At 39.7% G+C, this 26,540-nt stretch overlaps 1 protein-coding gene across 7 annotated transcripts in view; it reads left to right on the forward strand.

Moving 5' to 3' along the window:
• The window catches only part of RABGAP1L (RAB GTPase activating protein 1 like), a 238,084-nt gene that overhangs the window by 145,824 nt on the left and 65,720 nt on the right, over positions 1 to 26,540 (forward strand). For all 7 annotated transcript variants that reach the window (XM_065842075.2, XM_065842079.2, XM_071809961.1 and 4 more), the window contains 3 exons: positions 3,838 to 3,963; positions 5,316 to 5,459; positions 18,889 to 18,930. In XM_065842075.2, the coding sequence (XP_065698147.1) occupies positions 3,838 to 3,963; positions 5,316 to 5,459; positions 18,889 to 18,930 (312 nt within the window). The remainder of the gene's footprint in view (positions 1 to 3,837; positions 3,964 to 5,315; positions 5,460 to 18,888; positions 18,931 to 26,540) is intronic.

Here is a 26,540-nt window from a genome sequence, read left to right on the forward strand (position 1 = left end):
AGCTTTAAAATCAGTAGTACTGTAACATGCTATTTGACAGATATTTACTGTTGTTTATTTGTCTGTATTCATTTTCCTCTTGTTGCTTTTTGGCAAGTAGTGACTAATGGCATCTATCTTTATGAATGCAGATTTCCTTTAGCTAGGAGAAATCCATTAAATTGTCAAGTACTTCTGTGTCAAAACCTGAAACTGATTTGTTACATAGTAATATTTTCTTTTAATTTACTTGTCATGTAGGTGAATTCCCTTTGTGTTTATGAGGAATTTAGCTTTGGGAGCTGTTCTCGGAGTAGCAAACCAGAGCAAGCAGTCTCATTAATTTGCAGTGAGAGTTGTTCTCCTGAGGACATTTTATAAAATGTGAAAGCTGAATTTTAACCTTGCTATTTAAGCCTATAACCAAAAACTGTTCGAACTTTGATCTGTTGCTTCCTATATATACATGTGTGTGTATGTATAGAGGAAGATAAATACACATTTTTTTTTAATATTTGCAAGATGCTTTAACTTTGAAGTATCAGTGGAAAAGCAGCAGATTCAAGTAGTATGGATATTGTAAAGAATATCAGAATAAACCACCCAAAACATCAACAACAACTCTTACTCAGGCTCTTGCCCGCTTTTGCTGTCAGGCTTTAATTAATAAATTATTGAACCGGGTTGAAATAAATTTCAGATTGTGGGTTTGTGTTGGCTGTTGGTGGTAGGTATGTTACACATGCGCTTCCTAAGACATCTAGAACTCAAATTCAGATTAATTTAAGCTGTAATTCCTAGTGAAATCTGTGACTCCTTGGAGACTTAAGGAGCAGGATACACAGCGACAGCATTACCGAGAAGCTTTGGGTTCTTTAAGGACAAACCTAAAATTAGTCACATTATTCCAATCCCACATATACTGCAAATTAGCTTATCTCACAGTTGTTTTGCAATTAACTTTTTACTCAAGGAAGGATTTTTGGGCAGAAGAATACTCCGTTCTCAATACCAGAGTTGTTTAGAAATGAGTGGGTGTCACATTCGTAACGTTTGACTAATACTTCAGCTCCTCTCCCGGAGTTGTGTGCTGTCATTGCTGGCGAGAATCACCTCCGCTCTTTGTGTTCCTGGAGGCAGAAGAAATTGCCCTGTACACAGGGAATACTAAATGGCAATTGTGCTCATTTTAACATGCCCTTTATAACATTTTGCTTTCACAACAGGATATTAGACTGAAATAATCAGAGAAAAGGGGGGCAGGGAAGCAGTCTCAGTATTGGGAGCTTCCCAGGACATCCTCAAACTCTTGTTTTTCCCAGATTAAACCAACCAATCCCTGTGCTGTGAACGCTTTTGAGACCCCCTCTCACTCTTGTGTCTTTGCATGGGTTTCTAGACCCATTTCCCTTGTTGCTGGGTCAGGATACCCTGTCTCTGCAGTGTAGATGTGTTTCAGGGATGGCTGGGTAGCCTGAACCTCCATCCTGACTTTTTGTGATTTTGCTATTTTGATAAAATTCCCATCAAAGGTGGGCAGGTAGCTCACAAGCAGACAGTGTTGCCAACTCCTATCATTTTACTGTAAGTCTCACAGTACTTGATTATTTTTTCCTTGTTGTCTGCCTCTCTGAGACATTGCTATGTGAAAAACTAAAACCTCATTTTAAAAAAGGGTAAATTTCTGGCTTTTGTGACTCCAAAGAAAAGATAATAAGAGGCAAATATCTAAATGCTAAAAATCGGAATGGAAGCACCAAACATTTGCTTTGTTTAACATGAGAAATGAAGACTTGATTTATGATTTTGCATTCTTGGGGTTGGTAATGCTGGAGAACTTCCACCCGCTGCGAGCGAGGACTCGGTGGCCTCTGCCTGTAAATAAAAGCCTTTGGCCCAGGACTCGCCTCCATTCCCTCTCCCTGGCTCGGGGGAGGAATGATTGTCACTGATTGTCACTGCACGTGTGTCTGATCGAGCATGCAAGGTAGGTGTGCTTGTGCATGAGCATCTGTCATTCTATTAGAAATAATTGTTACCTTATAAAAAAAAAATAAAAGAAATTTGCATTTTTCTATTATAGAGCAAGTTCAAGGCTTTTGGTCAGGGTAAAACTATTTCTTCCCTTTACTTTGTCTGCAGCTTTTAGCTGCTGTCAGTGGGGATCATTCCATGTGATAAAAGATGCCCAAGAGCTTCTCCTGGGCAACAAAGATGCTGAAGGGAGTGGAGCATCTCCCTTATGAGGAAAGGCTGAGGGAGCTGGGGCTCTGGAGCTTGGAGAAGAGGAGACCGAGGTGTGACCTCATTAATGTTTACAGATATATAAAGGGTGAGTGTCAGGAGGATGGAGCCAGGCTCTTCTCGGTGACAACCAATGGTAGGACAAGGGGTAATGGGTTCAAACTGGAACACAAAAGGTTCCACTTAAATCTGAGAAGAAACTTCTTCTCAGTGAGGGTGGCAGAGCCTGGCCCAGGCTGCCCAGGGAGGTTGTGGAGTCTCCTTCTGTGCAGACATTCAAACCCGCCTGGACACCTTCCTGTGGAACCTCAGCTGGGTGTTCCTGCTCCGGCGGGGGGATTGCACTGGATGAGCTTTTGAGGTCCCTTCCAATCCCTGGCATTCTGTGATTCTGTGATCTAACCCGGACAGGTCGTTAGCTGCTGATGTGGCAGTTCTTTGGGCACACTGGTCACTCTCATATATGCTTTCTGAAAATTAAAATGAAAGTGTCTGCCCACAGCCCTGGAGGCAGACTGTGATCGTAGCCTGAACCATAAAAGATGAAACCCTGGAGGTAAATATCAAGAGGTTGAAATTCTCTTTGAAGAAAATCCCGAGCTTTTATCTATAGCTGATATTTGATACGGGGTTGGCAAGAGGCTGAACGAGCGAATATACTAAAAGGTCAAGAATGGTCATTCTTGATACTCAATAATTGTTTTTATTTGTTCCAATCTGGTGCTTGCAAAAGAAAGGTTGTTTTTAAATGTGACTGGAAACCTGGTTTGGGGTGTGCGGTGACTCTGCGTGTTCCTGTCTTGTTATTGCGTTACCTGAAGGCGCAGGGGTGGAGGGGGAGTTAGAATCATAGAGTCGTTAAGAGTTGTCTGATCGGTGGAGGTTTCATGACAAACTCAACTTTCAGTGGGCTCAGGCCAAGAAATGTAACTGGAGAGCGGCTCACACAGCTCGTCTGTAGTGCTGCCTTCTACAGCTCGGCTGGATGAGAAGTGTTGGTCAAAATGGAATAGAGGTTATTGGAGATAGGGCTTCTGAAAAAGTCGTGATGTGATTAGATGGGATCAGCCCCAAGAGCTTTGGTTGGTACTGAAGGCAAAATTTGTTATTTCCCTACTCATCCGACTTCAGAGAGTTTGATGTCCCGAGGTTTGGATAAAAGTAGATGAGCCTTATACTCACTAAAGGTTTGTTATACCTTAGGTCTCCGCTAAAGGTCTTTAACTAAGTCCTTCTCAGTAGAAATCAGTGTTGTGGTCTTTTTCTTTCCTCCTTTTCTTCACAGCTGAGAGCTGTGTCCTGGTTGTTCAGCAGAAAGAGTATGATGACAGTTTTGCTGCAGTAGGGCTGTATGCTGCCATTAACCTGCCATATGATCCCACATTTTCTTCAAAGCAGGTCTTACAGAGCCAAATCAAGGTGCTCATCAAGCAGAATAGTCCCCTGGAGATTTTAGTTGCTTAATTCTACATTCAGAGTGTTTTGTTGAAAATGTTAATATATCCCTGGTTCTGAGTTTATCATGCATAAGGTATTTGAGTGCGTGTATTTGTGTAAGGAATTTCCAGCCTTGACGCTGTTTTTAGAATGATGGTTTTGTGTTTTTCCAAGCAGATGCCGGAGGAGCAGGCATTCTGTGTGTTTGTGAAAATAATGTATGACTACGGCTTGAGGGACCTCTACAGAAATAACTTTGAAGATCTCCATTGCAAATTTTTCCAGCTGGAGAAGCTAATGCAGGTGGGGCCAGGGTAACAAATTCTTCCACTTTTATAAATGGAATTACTGATGCAAAGAAGAGATTAATGCTTTGCAAGCTACTTCACAACAAAGCCCCTCTCCTTTTAGAGGTGGAGTAGAATCAAAGCAGGGAAGCTTAATATCTGGATCCAAGCGTTGCGAGTCAGATTTATTTCTAATGTATTTTGTCTTTTGTATACCAGTCTTGCTGCTAATCTTTGGATCCAAGCGGAGTAGGCACCTTGTTTGGTTTTTTCCCCCTTCTCTGTGTTTGCTTATTCTCTCTCTTCCCTGTTTTGTGATGTTGCTTAGAGAGAATGTCTCTGTTCTATTAAGGCCAGAATATCTTTTGGGCTGCCACCACCAGTGTCCTACTTTCTGTGAATTATGTCGCTGGTTAAGAGGTCCGACGTATCAGGACACCCTGCCAATCCGGTGTAGGTCATTTTGTAGATTTTACTGTGTTTTCAATACGTTGTTCTTTTTTCAGGTGGAATTATTTCATAGAGCAATTTAACAGAAATAAGCAGCTGCAAGTTTTACACATTGTTGTTCCGACTAATAAGCAGTTACTAACAGTCCATTAAGGTTTGAGCTGCGCTTCTGTGAGCGCAGTGAAAGCGGCTGCTGGAGTCGGCTCCTACAGATGACCATATGCACCTCTGTGAGATAGATTAAAACCAAACAAAACAGACCACTGTTAATTTAATGATATTTTTTTTTCGGTTGTCAAATGGTGCCTATTTCCTACTTGGTGGAGTAGAATTACATAGTAATTAATTTGATACTTAACTTTGGCATATGGTCTCCTCAATATTTACATATGTTAACAAAGATTTCTACTTTATTAACTGAATATTAATATATCAGCATTGTACAGTAGGATTATTAGTGTATGTTTTGTGCTGCTTATACATGTTCCTTGTTAGAGAAATTGTCTGCTGGAGTTGCTCTGTTGCTTTCAAGCTCCGCAAGGTGAACTCCTTGTTCTTGTATCTTGTGTTTTTTTAGCAGAAGCTTTTACAGCAAGACAGTGAAAGAATAACTTAAAAATATAGACCATGTGTGACATAGATTTCACAACCACTCTGCCTTTCGACTCTTGAAGTTTCTCAGTATAATCTCAGTACATTATTTGATACTGTGATAGAATCCACAGCACAGATATCTTACTAAAAACTGTAATCATGGGCACTGAAATTTATGAAGAAACATATTTCTATCACTTAAAAGAAGCCAGGATTGGACTTTGTTGAGCTTTTCAGTGTTTAGCAACCTGGTACTTACTGGCAGCATAGATGACCTCGCATTAATGAGTAATACTGAAGCATGGATGTTTTCCTTTTCTCCAGGAGCAGTTACCCGACTTGTACGGCCATTTCTCAGACCTCAATCTGGAAGCTCATATGTATGCATCCCAGTGGTTCCTCACTCTTTTTACTGCCAAGTTTCCACTCTGCATGGTCTTCCACATCATTGACTTACTACTCTGCGAGGTAAACATAGTCGAATCAGAAAGCCTTTCCTTCACCCCACAAATGTTTCCTCTCTTTTTATTTCGTTTTGTTGGAGTCACTGACTGTTTAATTTCAAAATGTGTGTAACTGAATTATGTAGAAACCATGGTTATATTGCAGAGAAGATGTTCAGTGAGATGCAGGTTTGGTTTTAAAATTGAAACTGTGGATTGCCTCGTTCTTTGCTGAAGGTTCTAATTAAGAATATCTGCTGCACACATCTGTTCTTCATTTGATTTGTTAAATAATTTATTCAAGTTAGGAATTCTAATACCTAGTAGTAAAAGCCTACCAGGCTTTTAGAGACAAAGCTCTCTAGATTGTCTGATTCAGTGCCCAGAGACAGCACAGGTATTGCAAGTTGCTTTACGGCCGGATATTAAACAAATAGTGAGAGCTACCAAACAGCACAGTCGAATGAAGCTCTTTTGATTTTTTTACCCTATTTCAATAAGGAACACATTACTCCAGATACAAAATGGTATGTTCTTGTATTGTAAACCTATCTGCACTTCCTTTGGAAAAACAGAATAGATTGATAGTCTGGAATGTTTGTTTTAGTAAAATATTAGTACTTGTTTTTGTCACCAGGAAGTCAGGGCATCTGCGGAATTAAACCTGGTTTTGAACCTGCCACTGATTTCCTCTCAGATTTAAATGGGTCACAAACATTTAAAATAAAAAGACTATTTTAATTTCAAAGGACTTAATGAGTATGAAACACTCCTGACTCTAGTGCATTCTGTTAATTTGTACTGTGAAGTATTTTACTCGTGAATTTTCAGGCTTGCTGCACATGTCTTGATAGCATTTAGCGTTAAATATTGTTCATTACTCATAATGCCATCTTTTTTTTTTCCCAAGAATATTGCTTCTTCTGCATATTGGTACTCAATTATTAAGAGGTAGGTTAATACCACCAGATATCCAAGTGAGTGCAAAAGGTAGTAATGGCGATTTCACATTTTCATATAAACATCTGAGCTCTCTTTCTTTCACAATGTCTTGATTATTTGAAGTAAGCAAACAGAAAAAGCAGAAAGGTTGTTAGTTTTTCTGCTCTCTGTCATCTTCTTTGCAGAGATGGTCGTGCGACAGATGAACACAATCCCTTGATCACTTTTGATTCGTTAGTTAATTTTCAGAATGAGCTTCTGGTGTGGATTTGCTCATTCTGTGTCGGTTCAGTTTGTTACATCATTCTGATCTTGATGTAGAGCTGCTCTCAGAAATAACCGTTGTAAGAGATCGTTTGTCAAGAAGTACAGAACCTCATTTCATAGTGGTGATTATTGTGATAGCAGCCTAGTTACATCCTGTCCAAAGCTCCTGCGCTTTTTATTGTATTAAACTTGATGATAAAATATGCTGAAGTCGTCTTTCAGTCATGCTTAATATAGATTTAATGTTTAGAATGAAAAAAATAGGAACAACTCTTAAAGCATTTGCATTCATCTCACATCTGGCAGTGTTTATCTCAGCGTGTCTGGAGGAGTTACTCTGGGAAAGAAGGTGAAAGAATCCCAGAAGAAAGTGAGGGAGTCTGCTAGAGAAAGGGAAACTTGTTAGTGTTTGTAGTCACATAAAGCTAAAGGAACCTCTTTTACAACAGCTATAAATAAACCGAGAATGGTAAGAAAATGGATTTCAAGCGAGATGATACATACAGGCATCTTGAGAAACAGTGGGGCAGCGTGTAGACAACACACTGAGGCAGCAGTGCAGAGCAGCGCAAAACCGCTCCGGAGATGCATGAGTCAACCCGCCTGAAGCGCCAGGCGCTCCTGAGAACTGTGGGAGGAGCCTAGATTAAAAAGATATTAAAATAAAAATCTAGTTGGCCCTCATTATAGAACAAAAATAAAATCTGAAGGCATATGGCCATAGACAGAATAAGAAAGAAACCATTCCTAAATGGAGGACTGAAATCATACAGCAGAGCTGTCTGTCCAGGCAGCCTCCAGAAGGAGTAACGGAGCAGTCAAAAAAGAATGTTGTTCTGCATTTAATTGTTCTTTTCTTTATCTCTGAACAAACAGCATGCCTGTAATGCTGCAACTGGAAGGAGAAAAAACAGTTGCAGCTGCTACCGGTGGAATGTATTCTTCTGCAAAAAAAATCCTCAAAATCAAAAAGCTTTTGATGTGAACTACCTTGTATTTTTAAAACAAGCTTCTAGCCTTCTTGTTAATTTGTCATAGATACAGATGAATTTTTAAATAGCCTTCAACTTCCTTCCTGACCGTGCTTTCTCCACAACCCTGTCCTGTCTGTCGGTGACAAAACGTTTACATCCTATGCAACCCTTTTATGAACAAAAAATATTGGGGGAAGTAAAACAACCGGAGCCATTGGTGAATGGGAGCTGCCAACCAGTCATTCCAAGGGAGCCTCTCTGGTCCCCGTGAAAATATTGGAAGTGTGGATGAACCATTGGTGTCAACCAAGGGTTTTTGGATGGGATTTGTCTTTTTAGTTCTTGGCTGTGGCTGGAAGAGTGAAATTGGTCCTTATAGATATTCTTTAACTCTTGTTGCGGAGAGGACAAATTCCTGTTGGAAATGGTGGAGTTGTGCAGGTAGCCAGGGAGGTACGCTGCCTCACCTATGAAAAAATAGTTACATGTATGATGGGAATTACGTTTTATTGAGAAATTTTTTAAATCACATCAATGCTTGTGTCATTGTGGCTGAGATCTTTTATCATTCTCTCATTAAATATGACTTGATAGAAGGAACTATTTTATTTAAATTTATACAAATTTGAGACTTGCTGTGGTACTCTATGGGATTGAATTCTTTTATCCCATTGTCTTCCTCTGACCTTCTTTATTTTTAAGCTTTCTTCAGACTGTTGAGGATGTGGTTCAATGCCCAAATTATGCAAATTTCCAGTGGCTTTAGAATATTGTCTCAATAGGAGAGAATCTGTTATTCAACCTCACCTAGAAATGAGATGGTTTGGAATTCTTTGTATTTCCTGTGACAGAAGCTTGAGGAAAATTTTGGACTTGGAGGCTCTACAGTGCCATGGTACATATTTTAAGGCTTAAAAATTTGCCTGTAATAAAACCACAAACCTCTTGATGCAGTTGAAAAGTTTCATGTGATTACAGCAAACTGTGTGTTTTTGAGCCCAGCTACGTAGATCGATTTTCACGTCAGCATCAGCTGAAGATCTTCCTACAATGTTCCTTTGAGCTGCCTGTTTCAACTGCTTTATTTGTCTCCTCTCCTGTTGCTATTTCTGTTTGCATTGAAGAACAACTTTGTTGATGAAATTCAGAGTTGTATTTGGACCTGTCAGTCTTATCCATCAAGATGACACGATGTTATTGAACACTTGGTGAGCCTGCTCTGTTTTGCTGTCTCCTTTTGTTCCATTTAGAATTATTTATTGAAAGTCATGCTCAGAAATAGCGACTTGTCGAGGTAAAGCGTGTGTTGCTTAGATAGAGCTGTCCCCGGTGCAACACCCGCACCTGGGCGTTGACATTTAAATTCATTTTGCATTTTAAAATTTACAATTTCATATGAAAATATGTGTTTTGAAAGCACTAATAAGTGACCTTCAATAGGCATTTAGAAGAGGGGGGGAAAGAAAATAACAACCAAGCCCACAAACCAGTTGGCAGACAATTTATAAGCAATTCTTAAATTTCTGTTATTTTCTCTGCTTTAAAAAGCAAAATATTTTAACTGGTTGTGATATATACAATACTGCCTAGACTGAAGGAGATTGAAAGCTCAAGCTGTCATTCCATTCCTAACCTAGAATTTGGGGATGCTATTGGTAACCTCCATTTTAAATCAATCTAGCTATTTTCATGTGCAGTTCTTGGGGATATAAAATACTTGAGAATTCTGCTTCTCTCCTTTTAAGGAGTGTATAAAAAACCCCACTAGATGCTGCCTTTTCTGCACTGGCTCAGATATTTGTATATTTTAGTCTCAGTAATTTGTCTCATTACAAAAATTAATAGTTTGACTGCTAAGATGCTGCTCTGTGATCAACACTGAATAGAAGGGGATGCAACTGATTATCAGTTTTGAATATGAAATAACTTAATGTTTTCTAATATGGCTAATAACAGAGAAGTGAAACTGCCTTTCACAGGGCCACACAACAGCATAGGGGAAGAAGTGGGGACTGAAAGCTACCCTGTTTCCCCGAAAAATAAGACAGGGTCTTGTATTGATTTTTGCTCCAAATCTTATTACTTTTTGTACACGTGCAGGTGCATGGATGGTATTTAAATTTACGTCTTTTTATTAACTGTAACTAGGACTTAGTTTTGGAGCAGGGCTTCTATTTCAAGCATCCTCAGACATCCTGAAAAATCACGCTAGGCCTTATTTTGGGGATAGATCTTATTTTCAGGGAAACAGGGTACATACCATCATTCCGTGGCCTTTGTTGATCAACTATTGCATTCAGAACTTTGTATAAAATAACTTCTGTAATCAATTTTGAGAAACTGTCTGTGATAACAAAGACTGATGGGTGTTTTTAAACATCTTTTACAATGTGAGTGGCTCAGTGCTGGTAAGCGAGCACCTAGTGATAGTAAAAACGCGGCACCGTGTTGTGTAGATGTGCTCCCCGGGAGTGCTGCTTCCTAATGAAATAATGAAAATCTTAGAAGAATTATAACTATTGGCACTGAAGATTTGATTTCTGTCTTACGCGTGTCTTGCTGAAGGATGGATGTGCCAGGAAACACTGCGCCGTATGGTATCGCTCAGACGACAAGGCCGCTCGTCTCTGTGTGTTCATAGAGTAGTAGATACCATAATAGCCTGCTATTTTTTATCCGTCACTGTCAAATACTTCTGTGATGCCTCCAACAGAGTTGAGAAAGAGCAGATTAACATTTTAATTTATTAAACTTCCTCAGGAATTGAGTCAGGAACAAGCCCACTTCCTCTGTAAATCTGCGCTCGGATGAAATGTGAATTACATAAAATATTGGGTACAGTTGTTTATCTTCTCCAGATCTATAGGGGAAGAAAAATTGAACTTTTTAAAATTAGCTGGTTTTGACACATTGGCTGTATTTGTTAACCCTCCCAGTTATGAATGTTTCAATAAATCTTACAAAACATCAGATCGGGCTTGCTGGAAATGAAATCTCTTTTAGTAACAGCGTGTGAAAAGCTAGGCTCAAATTCCAAGTAGGTATAGGTCTGTGCTGAAACTGCCTGTGTTATTTCGGTGATATTTGCAGAAGTAAAGTCAGTGTCATACATGGGAGTTGGAAGAGGCTGGAGGGGGCGTGTTTGTGTTCCTCCTGATGCATTTGGATGCTTAGACTTTGGCATTTTGACTGTGTCTTTCCTCCTCTCCATCGCTCTTTGCATTACACCTGCGAGAGAGCTCAGTCTCTCTCCGAAATCTTTACATGAAACAGCAGTGGCTGATAAAGAGACTGGAAAGGTTTCATTTCCAAGACTGGTCGCTTGTAATTAGTTTAAGAAGCAAGAGAATAGGTTATCTCTCAGACTCCAGATAGAAGAGCAGAATTTGAACATGCATGTCCAGTGGTAATGCTGGTTTGCTACATTCAAGCATCTGTGGGCATGTCAATCATTATAATCTTTTTTTGTTGCAAAAGCTGGAGGTCTGCAATGGAGTTTGCTCAGGTTTTCTGGCCCTGGATGTTTTGCTTCTATGTATTTAGATGAGTTATTTAAAGCCATGCTAAAAGGAATTTTATCATTGTTTATCTGATGACTACAGCTGTATTCTACTAGATTTTCTTTTCAGTGCTAGAACAGAAATTAAAGTAAAAAGACAGAAAAAAAGGATGCAGTATTTGATTGTGTGTTTGACGGGTGAGGAACTTACTTTAAAGTTTTTGTATATGCATGTTTAAAACTTTCAGGTTGTAATGATAAAGAATTCAAAGTTGTTTTCAAACTGAAAGTCAGAAGTGTAGGTGTTTGCATATAAAATTTCAATCAACAGCAGAAATTTTTGAGGTATCTAATGCAGTGTTGTGTATTGCCACAGGGACAGGGGAACACCAAATGCTCTGTTAACTTAAAGCTACACAGAATTTATAAGAATTCAAGCTTGGACTGAGAAGGAGAGCCACAGGCTTTAATATAACGCTTTACATTATGTTGTCCAGCTGTTCCTGTGAGCATCTGTAATTTATGTATCTTCCATTCAGAGCTACAGCTTGTTTATCCCCAAAATAACAAGGCTGGTGATAAATACTCAGCATGAGCAAAGAAAACACAGTCTCACAACAATCTGCAATTCAAGATAACTTCTGGGAACAGAAGGTACCTTTTTGGTGATGCCAATAAATGTTGTTGGTCCTAAAATGCTGAGGCTGCTTCCATTTCAGAAAATGCTTTAAGATACAGGTGACAAGTTACAGAAGATGAGGGACCTAAATGAGTGATCTGGTTGATGCCTTCGAGGGGAGAGGCATCAGATGCCATGTCACAGCCTGTCTCTGAATTACTTTCCCCATTGCGACTGAAATATTTTAGCCACTTACTAGTTGATGTGCACTTGGTTGGTTTTTCTAGGAATACAGTAAATTTCCATAATGCTTACTTAACACCAGTGCCATCTGCTGTATTTGAATAGCAGCGTGTTCTAAAGCAGTCTTGGCAGTCCTCAAAAACGCTTCAGAAATAACTGAAGGAAAGCATCACAAATGGAAGAGAGATATTCCATGAGCAAATCCAGAAAACTAAGCTAATTTGGGGACTGTTTTTTAAAAAGAGGGTGGTGCAGTCTGCCTCTGCCAAAACACCTTCCATTGCTTTGTGCCCGGAAGCTGAGGCCACACTGAATTTTCAAAGTACAGGACTGTGGTGCAGAAGAAAAAGAGAGGAGGGATAAGAAAATTTTGCCCGTGAGGGTGGTGAGAGCCTGGCCCAGGTTGCCCAGAGAGATGATGGATAAACCATCCCTGGAGACATCCCAGGCCAGGCTGGACAGGGCTCTGAGCAACCTGAGCTGGTGAAGATGTCCCTGCTCAAGGCAGGGCTGGGACTCGATGAGCTTTGAAGGTCCTTCCAACCCAAACTATTCTGTGATTCTAAAGCGAAGGGTGACCGCTGAACAGGAGATCAGATGGAGAGCAAGGAAGCAGGACCATGGATTCAATGTGGGCAGGGAGATAAGGTTCTCTGTCAAGAGATGTTCTGAACTCCTCCTCTTGTCTCCTCTCAAGGAGACTGGGCACTGGAAGATTCTGGACATTTCTCACAACCATTCTCTGTTTCCATATGAGAGCTGGCAAACCCATCTTATCTACAGAGATATGAGGCCTTTCTTTCTGTCCTCATCGTATGTGGATGGTGAGGCCCTTGATGCCTAGTGTGTGTTCAGGCCCACTTCGTTGTCCTCATATTAATCAGGTTTGGAAAGAGGGAAAGAAATGTCTAAAGCCCCTGTAATTTAAACCTCTGAAAACTAGGAAAGTGGTTTTGTTATCTGACCTGGTTAGACAAACGGAGAAAGCACGCTGCCAGGCCCTAACCAGCTGCCTATCAGTGAGCAGTTTGATATGTGCAAGTGATTTAAAGTTGGTTTTTATCAGTCACAGAAGCTGGAGAGGAAAAAGCACTAATCTCATAACACTCTTTACCTTCCATCAGCTGTAGCAACATCTCAGCAGCAAATTAGTGAAAATCACCCACAACGTGTAAACATTCGCTAGCATTCCTAAATCCCATTCATTTCTGTTGAAAGCAACCAACCAACCAAAATTTCATGTGAAATCATACTAATGCAGGTTTATGGTTGCGTGGTAGTATTATTTATTGTGTGCCTTTTCATGCTGCAAAGTACAGAGAAGTGACACAATAAATACTGAACCCCACGGTGCCATTTTTACCAGTTCCCTGGTACCCGTTTATCTAATAATTCAGTCAACTGGTTTTAATTGGGTTTGTTTATTATTCACAGCATCATAGTATCAGGATGGGGATTCCTGTATTTTCTTGTCTTCTTTCTGTTGTGAGTTTTTGTAGTAAGCAATGTCTGTGGAGCCACAGGGGGAAGCCCAGTCTGGGAGGCTGGCAATACCTCATACATTAACAGTAAGATCTCTATGCAATTTGCTTTTTCTTTTTTTTTCTCTCTAACATAACTCTTTAGCAAGCAAGCTGTATCTGTTGCTCATACAAAGCTTGCTGGTTTATGTCGTGCCTTATTTGAATGGGAGTTAACCTTTCTTTGCCTTAGTTGTCTTGTCATTGAACTAGAATAAATGTACAAGATGTACAAACTGTATCCGAGGAAAAGATGTTAATTAACGTGCGTATCCCTGCAGAGCGTGGTCCAAGTCTGCCTTACTTAAAAAGGGAAAATTGAGCTTCAGACCCATATATTTATGTTGTCAGCAAAATACATGCATTTGTGACATTCCTAAAGTTTATTGTGTGCTCTCGACATATTAGAGTTGCCAAACGAATGTTTTGCTGGAAGCAATCCAAAACATAAATAGAATTTTAATTCTCCTTTAGAGTTTGTAACCCCAATTACCCTCTGTAGCTCCTTTGAAAGAGTGTGCAACTGAACACATAATTATGAAACACTTTCGAATTATGAAACAATGTCAAATTAACTTCAGCTGAATAGCTAATCTCTCCTAAAAAAAGAAATTCACTTGTTAGAAAGCTGGAACAGATTAACTTGTTCTCCTGATTGCACATCATGCGAGCCTTGAGACTTCTCAGACCTTGAAGAGCTGCTCAGCCGGTTTTCACATTTATCTTCTTTACCTGGTGCTGAACTTGAGCCTTAATTTCAGTGCACACGTATCATTTGCAGTTGAAGTGTTTGATTTTTACGATCTTACGAGATGTACTTTTGCTGTTCTGCCCATGAGAATGTTCACTACAACCTCTGCTGGAAATGACCGTCTTTTGACATTTCATCCAAATAAGTGGATGTTTCTGTGAAGCCCAATCTGAGTGAGTTAAACGGTGACCTACCAGGTGGTGAGTGTTCATCCCAGTAGGTGTAAAGGGATCTTCTCCAAAACTGTGCTTTTTCTTCCTGAGTAAGTGCTGCCCTATGGAGGTCTTTGTAGAACAGAGAACAATCAAGGTGGCAGTCAGCAGGAGCCATAAGGAGGATGTACGACAGCACAAACTCTGAATTTTTCCCTTTCTTGACCCGTAACTTACCATCTTGACTGCAGAGTAGTCAAGAGTTCATAGAATAGTTTGGGTTGGAAGGACCTTCCCAGCTCCCCCAGTGCCACCCCTGCCATGAGCAGGGACATCTTCACCAGCTCAGGTTGCTCAGAGCCCCGTCCAGCCTGGCCTGGGATGTCTCCAGGGATGGTTCATCCACCACCTCTCTGGGCAACCTGGGCCAGGCTCTCACAACCCTCAGGGGCAAAAATTCCTTCCCCATGTCTGGCGTGAATCTCCCCTCCATTAGTTTAAAACAATCACCCCTTGTCCTGTTGCAACAGGCCCTGCTCAAAAGTCTGTCCCCATCTTTCTTATCGACCCCTTTTATGTACAGAAACACCACAATAAGGTCTCCCTGGAGCTTCTCTTCTCCAGCCGAACACCCCAACTCTCTCAGCCTGTCCTCCTAGCAGAGCTGTTCCAGCCTCAGATCATTTCTGTGGCTCCTCTGGCCCCTCTCCAACAGGTCCATGTCTGTCCTTGTTTTGTTAAAAACAAGTTTCTCTTTTAGTGAATTTGCCTGTCAGCTAAAGCTTTCATATTAGTTGCATTTTCCTGGAAAACCAGATACATGTTTTGGTAAACATAGCAATGGAATGCGAGGTTATTGATAAGGATTGATGCACATCTCATGAGAGGGGCAACGAGAAACAGGTGACCAAGAAACTGACCAGTGGAGTATAACATCCCATTCATGTGAATACTTCATATAAAAGTGGGAGATCACGAGGATCTTGTCTCTTTTCCTCATGGCCGACATTAGGAGAGGACCTTGCTATTCATCCCTGTGAACTGAGGCCAGTGAGAGACTGAATCCAGCTCTGGTTGGCTGCACAGTCCAATCCCGGATTTCGGGTGCGGGCTCTGCAGTTGCTGGGATTTTCAAGATATGTTTTGTATATTTTGTATTATTTTCTCTATTCTTACTAGTAGCATTAGTAAAACATTTTTAATTTTTCCAACTCTCTTCTCTCTGTCCTTCTTTCCCTTCCGATTGCCTATCCTTAGTGGGAAGAGGAGGCTAACAATTCATCTGCCACGGTTTTATTGTCACCCTGCAGTCAAAACCTCTACACCTATGCTGAGGACCCAGAGCTGGACGCAGCACCCTTCTAAAGATCTTTTAAAAGTGTTTGTAATGATCTCTTAAAGAGTCATCTGCTTTGGGATGGGCTTGTTCCTTCTCCAGAACTCCTGAGCTTAATGAGATCTGCTAAAACACTCAAGGCCTCTACATAAGAGGCATCTTAAATTTAACATCTGTTTGAAAATGAAAAAGACATTGTGCAGATGCTGAACTGGGCAGATGAGGCTCTAGGAGAGGCTGTCAAAGAACATGCTGGTGTTGTGCAGAAGGGCAACTGCAGGCTGGGTGGAGGACGATGCTTCTGAGGCTGCAACTCCTCCTTCCTTCACTCTGTAGCAGCAGAGCCTCTTGGGTTGAAAACCAAGCGAATGGCCACATAATTGAGCAGCGATGTGACGTGATGACAAGCCCTTAACCATTTCTGTGCTCTTAGCACAGTTCTTGTCTAGTAAGTGTATATTTTTAGTTCTGACTGGTTTATATTAAAAAATAACAACTCTTTAGGTAATTATGAACAACTTCCACATTTGCAAATTTTTTAAAACATTAAGATGAAATCTGCATGATGTTAAAGCATTTATTTCCAAATGCCTAGTTAAACAGATGACCTTTGATTTTAAAAAAGTAATTATCCAAAACTTATTTAATATGGACTCCGTTCTCTTCCCCCCTGTGGATGATTTGTATGTACTTTCATGTTTCCATTATAGAATTGCTGGAGGGACATTACAAGCCATGATTTATGTGTCTGGTGCACATTGGTATTTTTGGTCCTTGTTCTAAAATAGATTAAGAAGTTTAAGCTGAATCTTATAAATCAGCATGTGGCAAGTGAAGTAGGTTTTTATATAAGGGATTGTGGAAAAATGAGCTGAGCCTTCTTGTTCGTAATCATAAACCATTAAATTTGGCTATGTCAGAATAGCCTTGCCCGCGTTACAAAACAATCACCCGTGAGCTGCCCCTTGTCTGGTGGGGCAAAAAAAGAGCTGGGGATCCTCAAGGCAGGAGGTTTTGCTATCAGTGTGAAGAATGATCACGTAAGAACAGTGCCAATGGGGAGCCGGATTACTTGGACTTCAGGAATGATGTGAGTTTCAGGCAGAAGAAAATAGAGAAAATAAATGGAAACTGGGTGTGTTGGGTGTTGGTTGGTTGGTTGGGGTTTTTTGGTGCGTTTTTTGTTTGTTTGTTTATTTTTGTGTTGTTTTTTTTCCTTGTAGTGCTATAAAATACACAGGACACTAATTGCTCAGTAATCCCACAATTGTACGTAGTGGTCCTAGTGATAAGAAAACAACCAGTTAGTTAATAAGAAAAGACAATGTGTATGCTGGCTTGTAGTTGTTACTCTTATTTATAGTGTGTACATTCATTCCAAATCCTCCCTGGTAGGAAGTAAAAGTTGTTAATGTCATGACTGTGTGGAATTAACTGGGGGCTTCAGATTGATACTTGGAATAAAACTGAGTACTATAAACTTCATTTTCCACTGCTGGTGCTCCAGTATTATCAGCGTCATGTCTGAAATTCACAACCAGACATTCTTGTATTAAAATGAGGTATAAAAAGCAATATAACTGTTGTCATACTTGAAATATTTGTTATCCTGTTTGGAAGAAGAGCTTCCTATAAATGAGCTGAAGTTCAGTCTTGCTACAATTGTGACCTCTAGTGGAAAAAGTCGGGTTGTTACCATAATGATAATGCATCGAATTGCAGAGTAATTCACGGAATGTTGCAATATTCATTATGTGTAATGTCGTAGCATTTCCAAGACTCATTAATGGTGCAATCCCTTCAAGGCGACATCCTATCCATATTAAAAAAAACAGTTTCTTCCCAAGGATGCTTCTGAAAAGTCTCTGCGGATTTGTATAAAAGCCGATTTTTACAGAAATACGGTCTCAGGTTTCAGGAAGAAGTTTGGAAAAATACTCCATTACAGAAGCAGAAATTTCTTGGAGAAAATTCCTTTACAAAAAGTCCTGTTACCCCACAACAATTTGTATTGCGGTGACTGTATCACTTGTGTGCAAATCTGTTGAGTCACTTTTAGATACCAGCTCTGAAGGACATCGTAAGTATTGATCATGCCGTGATTATCAGGCAGGCAAGAAGATTTGTAAAATACAATCTAGGAAAACAGTCTGAACACAAAGTACATAATACAGCAAGCATGGTATTTTTCATATTTGGATGAATACAAAGGCATTTGTAATCTAAAATAACCAAGATTTGGAGAATCTCTTCCATCAGTAGAGGCTGCCCGGGTTGCGTTTCCAAACGGGACCCCAGGAGCGGTTTCATTCAGGCTACTCCAAAGGAGCCTCATTCAGGGGACTTTCCTCTGAAAATAACTTGAGGTCTTTGTGGCCAAAATGAAAAGAAGTTGAATAGGAGCAGAGGAGTGGTATTTCATATTTTTATATAAAACAAGTGAAAATGTAGCCTTTTCCACCCCTCTACAGTAAATCAGTGGAGCGGTTTTTGCTTTCTTTGATTTTTTTAAAAATAATCAGACGTTGCCATTTTATTATTTACTAAATGGATTTCTTTGCACTTGTTTTGCCAGCTTTGATAAACTAGAAAGCAGACTATTTGATATAGACATCAATTTGCTGACCTATGAAATGGTTTTGATTTTTGGTTGAGAACAGAAAAGAGAGGTGTATTTTGTACTTGATTTTGTATCTCTGTGTGGCTTTTGTTGTTGTTGTTTTGTTTTAATTTAAGCATGAAAGATTGTACGTGATTAATCAAAGCTTAACTCAGTTACTTAGCAAAAATCCTATCAACTAGAATATTTATTACATTCTCTCGATGCTGTGCTTGTTACAATATTCTGCACCGCTCACAAAAAGCAGCATTGACGGGTATGAAACGATGGAGGGATGTTCTGTCACACCCAGAGCAACCGATGGATTGAACAGTGAGATTCCAAAAGCTCCAAAGTGCCGTTGTCTGCCCCAGCCGCGAGTTTGGAAACTGCCTTGGGGCTTTAATGCTGAACTTTGAAGTGCAGCAGGGAAAAGAGAAGCATTCCCTGGGGATTTGCAGCATCTAGTTATGATGCCACGTGGAGATAAGGAATGGAGAAAAGAGATTTGTATGCTGGGACTGATTGAAGTATTTTTCTTCTTATTTTCAGGGTATGAACATCATCTTCCACGTAGCCTTGGCTCTTTTAAAGGTAAGTCATTGATTAGAAGGTTTTTAAATTGTATTTTGATAAACTGTAAGGAATATTTTCATAGCTTAATATATTGTGTCTAAGGGAACAATAACAGTGGTACCTCTGGAGGAAGGAACAGAGGAGAGATATCCTCCATTTGGATACAGACGTCTTTGAAACTGTGCTTACAGTAGATTTGTTTTTATTAAAGTTAATCATGTCGTAAAGTTCCTGGAATTAGTGCAGTCTAAGGATTTAAATGTCTCATGTGTAATTACTATTAAGAAAACAACTTCCATTCCACAGCATATTTGTTTTGTGGCTGGGTTCTTTCATATAAATATGTAAGAAATGTGAGCGGATATTGTTTGGTATCAAATGTATTTGTAATGTCAGGAGAGGAATAGAAGGATTTTATAATATGAGGAACTTCTGCCTTTGGCTGCAACACGGAATTTACCTAAATAAACAAACCCATTAACTTACAGGTAAAGCATCGGCCCTTTTGATGCCAGTGAGACAGTTCCAAGTTAACTTACATTGACCTCCACAGGTTGGCACTGGTTGAAATCCGGTCCACGTGCAGCACGTGCTGTGGAATTTGAAATGACTGCTTTGGTTGGAATATAATTTGACCTCAATGATTTAGGTTAAGGCTCAGGGCAGAACAGCCTGTCCCTCCTAACACAACCACCCCGTTAACACGGACACAGACCAGTATCGTCTGACTGTTGCTTGTCCTCCAGCGTGTGTTCCCAGCAAACAGCTACTGGTTGAGCTGTTCGGTAAAGAATGATTCTCAGAGACTCAATTTCCGCAGCACCAAGTCCGACAGCAAAAATGCTCCACGCCAAGAGTGCGTATGTGTATATATGTTTATATATATGTAGATGCTGCTGCTGTGAACAGAACAATTGGAAATTTTGAAACACATATTTTCATTTAAGGGTAAGTAACTTCAGTGAAGTACATTGGTGTAGGTATGAAATAGTATGTAGTGTTATGGTAAAGAAATGTCCGAAATAACTCATGGTTTGCACTAACACAGTTAATGTGTCAAATAGTGTTGTGACTTTCTATGATACGTGAGTATACGTATGAAATGCATTCACCTATAAACTGGGAATTTGTTTAATGTATGTTCCTGGGAAGTGCTCCTACACAAATACAAATTTGTAAAAAGCGGGGGGAAGTGTGTGCTGTTTTCTTCCTGTTTCATATTTTATTTGCAACTATGGGGGTTTATTAATCTTCTGGGTTTAAGACCGCTATGGCTAAAGGGAAATCTACGAGGTTATGGCATGATAGATGTAAAGAAGCAAACCAAACATCCAAGCAACGTGCAACAGGTAATGCTGCTGCAGGAACAGGCTCTGAAAAGAGGTAGAAATACCAGCTTATAGATCTTAAAACTGAAGAAGAAGAAGAAGAAAGAGAAGGAGGAGTACTTGCACTGAGCTGAAAATGGTTGGCAAGGTTTCCAGGAAAGGGGAATTCAGTTCAGTTCAGTTGCGAAGAGTGGATTTGAGACCCTGGGTGTAACCCCAGGGGCCTGTTTTCCTCAGGGTTCCTGCTGCTGCTGGTCTGAATGGTTCAGCTGAGCAGCAGAACAACTGCTTAGGAAACGTGGCAAGGGTTGCGAAGGACTAAAATAAGGCCTTAATTCATGGATGTTCTGTTGCAAATAGGGATTTTCCTTTGTGTCGAATGATTAACCCAGTTTCCTTGAACAGAAAGTGCTCAATCTTTTTGATTTGATATATGATCTACAACATGCGGTGTATCCAGTTGAACATTTCTCTTTGGCTATTCCAGAAGAAGAAAATTCAAGACAGTATTTTGTCAGTCTTATTATAACTATTTTCTAATGTTAAGAGTTTTAAGAAGGGGGGTTAATTCTCCTTATATCAGTTCTTCTTTTTTTTATATATATATATATATATATATATACACACACATATATATGTATACACAATATGCCATACTGTTCCGGCAGTAATAGGCTCAAAATGGTAGGGGAGGTGTCCTGAGAGAGTGTTTCTGTATTGCAGTCAAAAACAAGTACAAAGGAAATGAAGTGAGAAAAGATTCCAAGTCGGAAACACTCACATAAGAGCACAGTTCCATATTGGTCCAAAGATGGAGCTGATGGTTATGGACAATCAAATCAGCGTGTGATTTGCTGTCAGTGGGAATTGCTGTTCTGTTAGGGAAGACAATAATTTTGTACTCTTGAGACCTGAAGTAATCTTTTTTCCTCCTCATAATCACTCCTAATTATTAGAAACAAAATGGTTTAGCATACCTGTCTTTTTAAGGTAGAGAAATTGAATGTGTGTGTTGCAGATCAACCACTTTACAAAACTTGTGTTTCTTGTTTCTCTCTGATTCTGAAGTGAATGAAAACTACTCCTAAGGATTTGCTCTTTGTTAAAACAGAGCATTTATTCTCTCATCCGCAATCTTTGTGATTGTTTTTAATTTGGACAAGGAAATCCATCACCAGTGGAATATTGGAGTCTTCACTGTACAAGTGCTGTTTTCCTCACTGCTTTGTGAAGCTCGTGCCTCACAGTCCCTCATTAAATAGCAGCAGAATAGAAGGTTTTGTCTGGAACTCCCTTTTACTCCATGCAGTTTCTCACTGTTACAACCAGCTGCTCCTATTCCAAGTGAATGCTTGTTAGTTTTGAAATGACAGCACTACTTCTGTGACCAATTACCCGAGACATCTTGATGCAGTCATCTTTGGAAAATAAACATGTATTTAAGCCACGAGGGCAATCCTTTCCCTTTCCCACATTCCGAGTATGATTGTAGCAATGAGTAGCTAGAGGATTAAACCTCTTTAGCTATGGAGACCGTAATTTGTAATAGGGCATTAATCTGATTTCTTATCAAAGGGAAAGCACGATATTTTCTTTCTCTAGCATCCAAGTGTATTTTCTAATGCATGTCAGTGCTTTCTGCGTACTCCACAGTGTGCTCATGGGCCGGCCCTCCAGCTGGTGGCAGTGTATTTTACACTTGGACATTAATCACTCAGTTACGTCGTGGAGAGACTGCACCTGAATTAACGTTTAGTAAGCTGAGCTGATAGAAAATCAAATCCCTCGCCTTTCATTTTCTGAGCAGCAGAAAGTATAGTGAAGCACTGGGCTGTGAAAAGAACTCCAGTGTTGGCAAAGGCAGCGTAGAAACCCCGGGTTTAGAACAACTCAGCAAACAAAATTGGTATTTTGATTTATAAAATCCTAAATCAGACCATTAATTGAGAATGACAGAGGAGAATCCCATTCTGGCGCCAGCATATCCTGTCCCCTTGGGCATCAACAGCTTGATTTCTTTGTTGGAAATTTAAAAGTAAGCATTAAAATGTTCACATATGCTAAAAAAAAATCAATAGTTTTTTTCATATTTTAGTATTTCATTAATTATTTCCTTAATCTTCTCTTTCTGATCTTGCTACATTAACAAACCAGCTAAACGCATGCTTTTATTTTGGAATTACCAAACCGAGGTGAATATTAAGATACGTGATTGTGAAGAAATGGGGGTCTAGATGAACTGCTGTTGTACTTGCTCACTACTGTAAAGGCAGGGAGGAGTATGCAAGAATGAACCACGGGGTTTCAAAATACATCCACACCCAAACTTTCCTTTTGAGGGTTCATCTGCTCATGGAGTGTGATTCAGAACAACACCAGGTCGACACTTGGTTTGTTGAACTTTCATCTGGGTGACTGCTAAAAACATATTGCTTAATGCCAGAGGGAAACCATAGTTTTGATCAGGAAGGTATATAATGTCCAAATTTAAATGGGTAGAAAATAGAAACAATAATATATTTGTAACTGGTTGTGTTGCCCAGCCAGTGCATCATTGCCTTACAGAGATTCACTTCAGTACATATCTTATCTTAAAAATAGTACTTTTATATATCATTCCTTGAACTCAGGTGAATAGCAGCAGCATTTCTAACGGTGGTTATAAGTTCTCACACCCCTTACTGCTACAACTTATCAAGTGGTAACTGTATTTTACCTAAACAAGACAGTTTTATTTCTTGCTTATTTCTCTTGCTGCTTTTCAGTCTCAACGCTCTTTGTCAGTCTGTGCCCAACAGATTAAGGAGAAGGATGCCAGGTCCAGTGGCAAGGACAGCAGATGTGATGGAATTCAGGATTTGATACAGAAGTATGTGATAAGAAGGATTATTTTTTATCTTTATATCATTCTGTATCTGGACTGAGAAGGACCTCCTGGGCAAAAGAAATGCTCCTCTGTTCTATTATGCCATTATGTGACAGGGCATCCGTTTCAAAAACTGGTAAGAGCAGCAATATTGCAGCTGGAAGGCCATTGTCCTTATTCCAGTTTAGATTTATTACTGATCGTTTTCCATTCTTCTACTCTTATATCAGCATTGTCCTTTATCTTAAATAGTCCCCTTCCAGCGACACTCATGCTGCTGTTTATCACCTTGAATTATTTATAGGTATCATTCATATTGGTTACTAAATAAACCAATATTCCGAGTGTTCTTGAACTCTAGAGTATCTTAGTAATTCTCTTCTGCATCTCCTTTATTCTGTATTTATCTTTTTAGGGGTGAGTGACTGGACCTTTAAGAGAGGTCACATTATGTTCTCTGTATGAATGTTGTACTTCCTATTTCTAAAAAATGAATTTGATGTCATAACTGTAGTGATTGTCCTGTTCTCGTATGTTTGTGTGGAATAGTATTGCTGACTAGCCAGGGGGTTCCACCAATACTATAATATTTCACCAGCACAGATGCGGACTTCTGTAAGAGTACAGATTTTGAATAAAATTTTGCTGTACTTTTGTATACATTTACGTTTAACTTCTTAATGAACATATAGTGAATGGTAGGTTTCATTTTTTCACTTCCAAGACATTATCTTCTTTAGACAGGCATCCAACCTAACCTGTCTTGGATTTTGTCCATCATTTATCTCTTGAATTGGACTTGGAGCCAGCCCAGGTCTGAAAGTTTGTTCATGGCTATGTTATATACCTATTTTTCCAGGGAGCTGTGTGGTTTGCAGTGTAAACCAAAGTGTCCGGTGTGATTGCCTGGAGATTATGCCTCTCTTTATCACCTGCTTCCGAAATTACCGCTTGCCGCTACCTGGCCTGGAGCGTCGGTGTTTAAAAAGCAGCGTAGTCTTTTAAGAAAATGAAAAAGTAAAAAGCCAAAGAGTTGAAGCTGTAACAGCAAGTAATGAAACAAGTGTTATCAGTCAGGTGAAAACAACCAGTGTAAGAGGAATAGTTAAACTGAACGACCAAATTCTTCCATAGCTTACTGAGATCAGATACTGATATTTTGTACAGTTTTACTAGAAAAACATCTGAGGATGTCAGTGAAGACTGGACGGGTGCTTGTTGTAGGTAAAACTTAGGTATCGTCAATGCAGATAATTAAAAAATGTGAATTGTCTTTCAGTTGGGGATGATATGGTGACAATTAGTGTAGCTCTTGTAGCGGTATCACATGAAAAGTGCGCGGGGTGTGAAGGCCATGTCTCCAAGAGATAAACCTGCTATTTCATTTTCTCTCTGCCTGCAAATGCTCTTAATTACATTTGCTGTGACTTGAGGAGCCTTAACTGATTTTTAAATTAGTGCCATTTTAAGCAGAAGGATGGATGAGGTGACACACAGGGTTCCTTTCCAACCTAAACTGGTTGGTGATCTGGTGATCTGCTTTAGTCCACTTTGTAAGTGCATTAAATCCCCAAAAGGCTCTTTTCAGGATAAAAAAAGAGAAGTGTCCACATTAGAATTTTAGACAAAATAGATGTTGCTTCTTTATGTAGCTGATCCCAAGATCAGCACTGAAGCTTCTGGTACAGAAGTGGATCCTGACTCTTTGGTGCTGGAGGTCAGAACTGATTGTTCTCTTTTCCAGGTCTTCTCCATTAGGCAGATGACAAGGAGTTCACTTACTAAGAGGCTCTCAGATCACTGCTTTTGTATTTCTAGTTCTGAAATCAAAGCCGTCCTTAAACTGTAGGTTTTGCTGGGCTGAAGAATTCCCTCCACAAACCCGCTCCCCCTGCCACAAAAACTGGTACTTGGGCACTTGTTGGAGGTTGTATCTTTAGAAAGAGAAACCTGTGCCTGGGGATGTCCAGAAGCAATAAGCTTCCAGTGAATGGATTTTCTAGCCCTAATACAACCAGTTTTCTGGTTTTAAATGCCCACCCATATTTGAATGCTAAAAATCCATCCTATCCTGACTCGTTACTTTCTTAGGCCATTTGGTCTCCTTCTCACACCTAAAATCAGTTCAATTTCTATTAGCTGAATGTCCACTGTAAATTTTTAATTTTGAGGGAGAAGAGCTGTTATCTTCTTAAAGGAACAGAAGACTGAAAGCAGAGAAAGCATGACATTTGGTGGATTGCATTTATTTAGCAGCACTGAACCCTGATTTATATATTAGTGGTACTTCCCCCTTATACTGCCTGTTCAGTATTTCTAGACATTGGAAACAGGAGATGGTGTTTTCAGTCCTGAGATATATATATATACAAAATTTATTCTTTTCCCCAATATCCTCTATGTGACTCTTGTAACTAGCAAATGTGATTCTGTGGGAGACTTTTTTAAAGTGTGTCATTGGCATAAATTAAAATATAGAAATAGTCATTCCAGGTCAGACTTGTAGGCTTATCTACCCCGGTATCTCTTTGCCAGCACTGGATACATGGGAAAGACTGTAAGAACAGGGCATTAATACTCTTTTATTTTTCCTCTGGCAATTTGTGTCTTGGAGGCTCTCTGAGAAAGTAGTAGTGTCTCATGTTTAATAACGTTGTACGGATTATTATTCCATGGTTTTGAACACTTGTAAACTAGCAGCCACAGAATTTTTTCTCAGTTTAATTATCATTTTGTTTGCTTTGAACCTGTCACCCATGAGGTGCCTGTGAGGTTTCTGTAATTGAGGGCACTTTTGGACAGTTGGCAGCTCTTCACTTTCTCTCTACCACTCATGATTTTATAGGTCTACGTATGTCTCATCACTATCTACTTTCCTGGCTTAATAATCCTAATCTGTGTTTTGTCTCCTCATTTGGAAGCTCTCAGGAGCCTTATTCCCTCTTATAAATACTTACCGGTCTGCATTATCTCCTTTTTGAGATGGGAGGATCAGAGTAATGCACAATATCAAATACGAAAATGCATCATGGAGTTGTACTATAGAATAATAGCATTCTCTTTTAGATCTCTGCTCCTTTCCTATTAATTACTTTCATTTTATTTACTTTAACTGCTGCTGTGCACTGAGCTGGTATTTTCTTAGAACTGTCCACGGTAACTCCCAGATTCATTCCTGGGCAGCAATTGTCGGCTCAGAGTCTATTATTGATATGTAAAATTGATGCTGTTCCCCATATGCATCCATTTACATTTATCTACACTGACTTTCATTTACCGTACTGTTGCCCAGTCACTCAGTCTCTTACGATTCTTCTGCAATTCTTTACTGTAAGCCCCTATCTTTAAAACCCTGAATAATTCAGTAGCATTTGCAAACACCATCACCTCCCAATTCACTCTCATTTCCAAGCCATTTAAGAACAGTTCAACCA

Source organism: Patagioenas fasciata, chromosome 6 (assembly GCF_037038585.1).
Source record: "Patagioenas fasciata isolate bPatFas1 chromosome 6, bPatFas1.hap1, whole genome shotgun sequence".
Lineage (NCBI taxonomy): Eukaryota > Metazoa > Chordata > Aves > Columbiformes > Columbidae > Patagioenas > Patagioenas fasciata.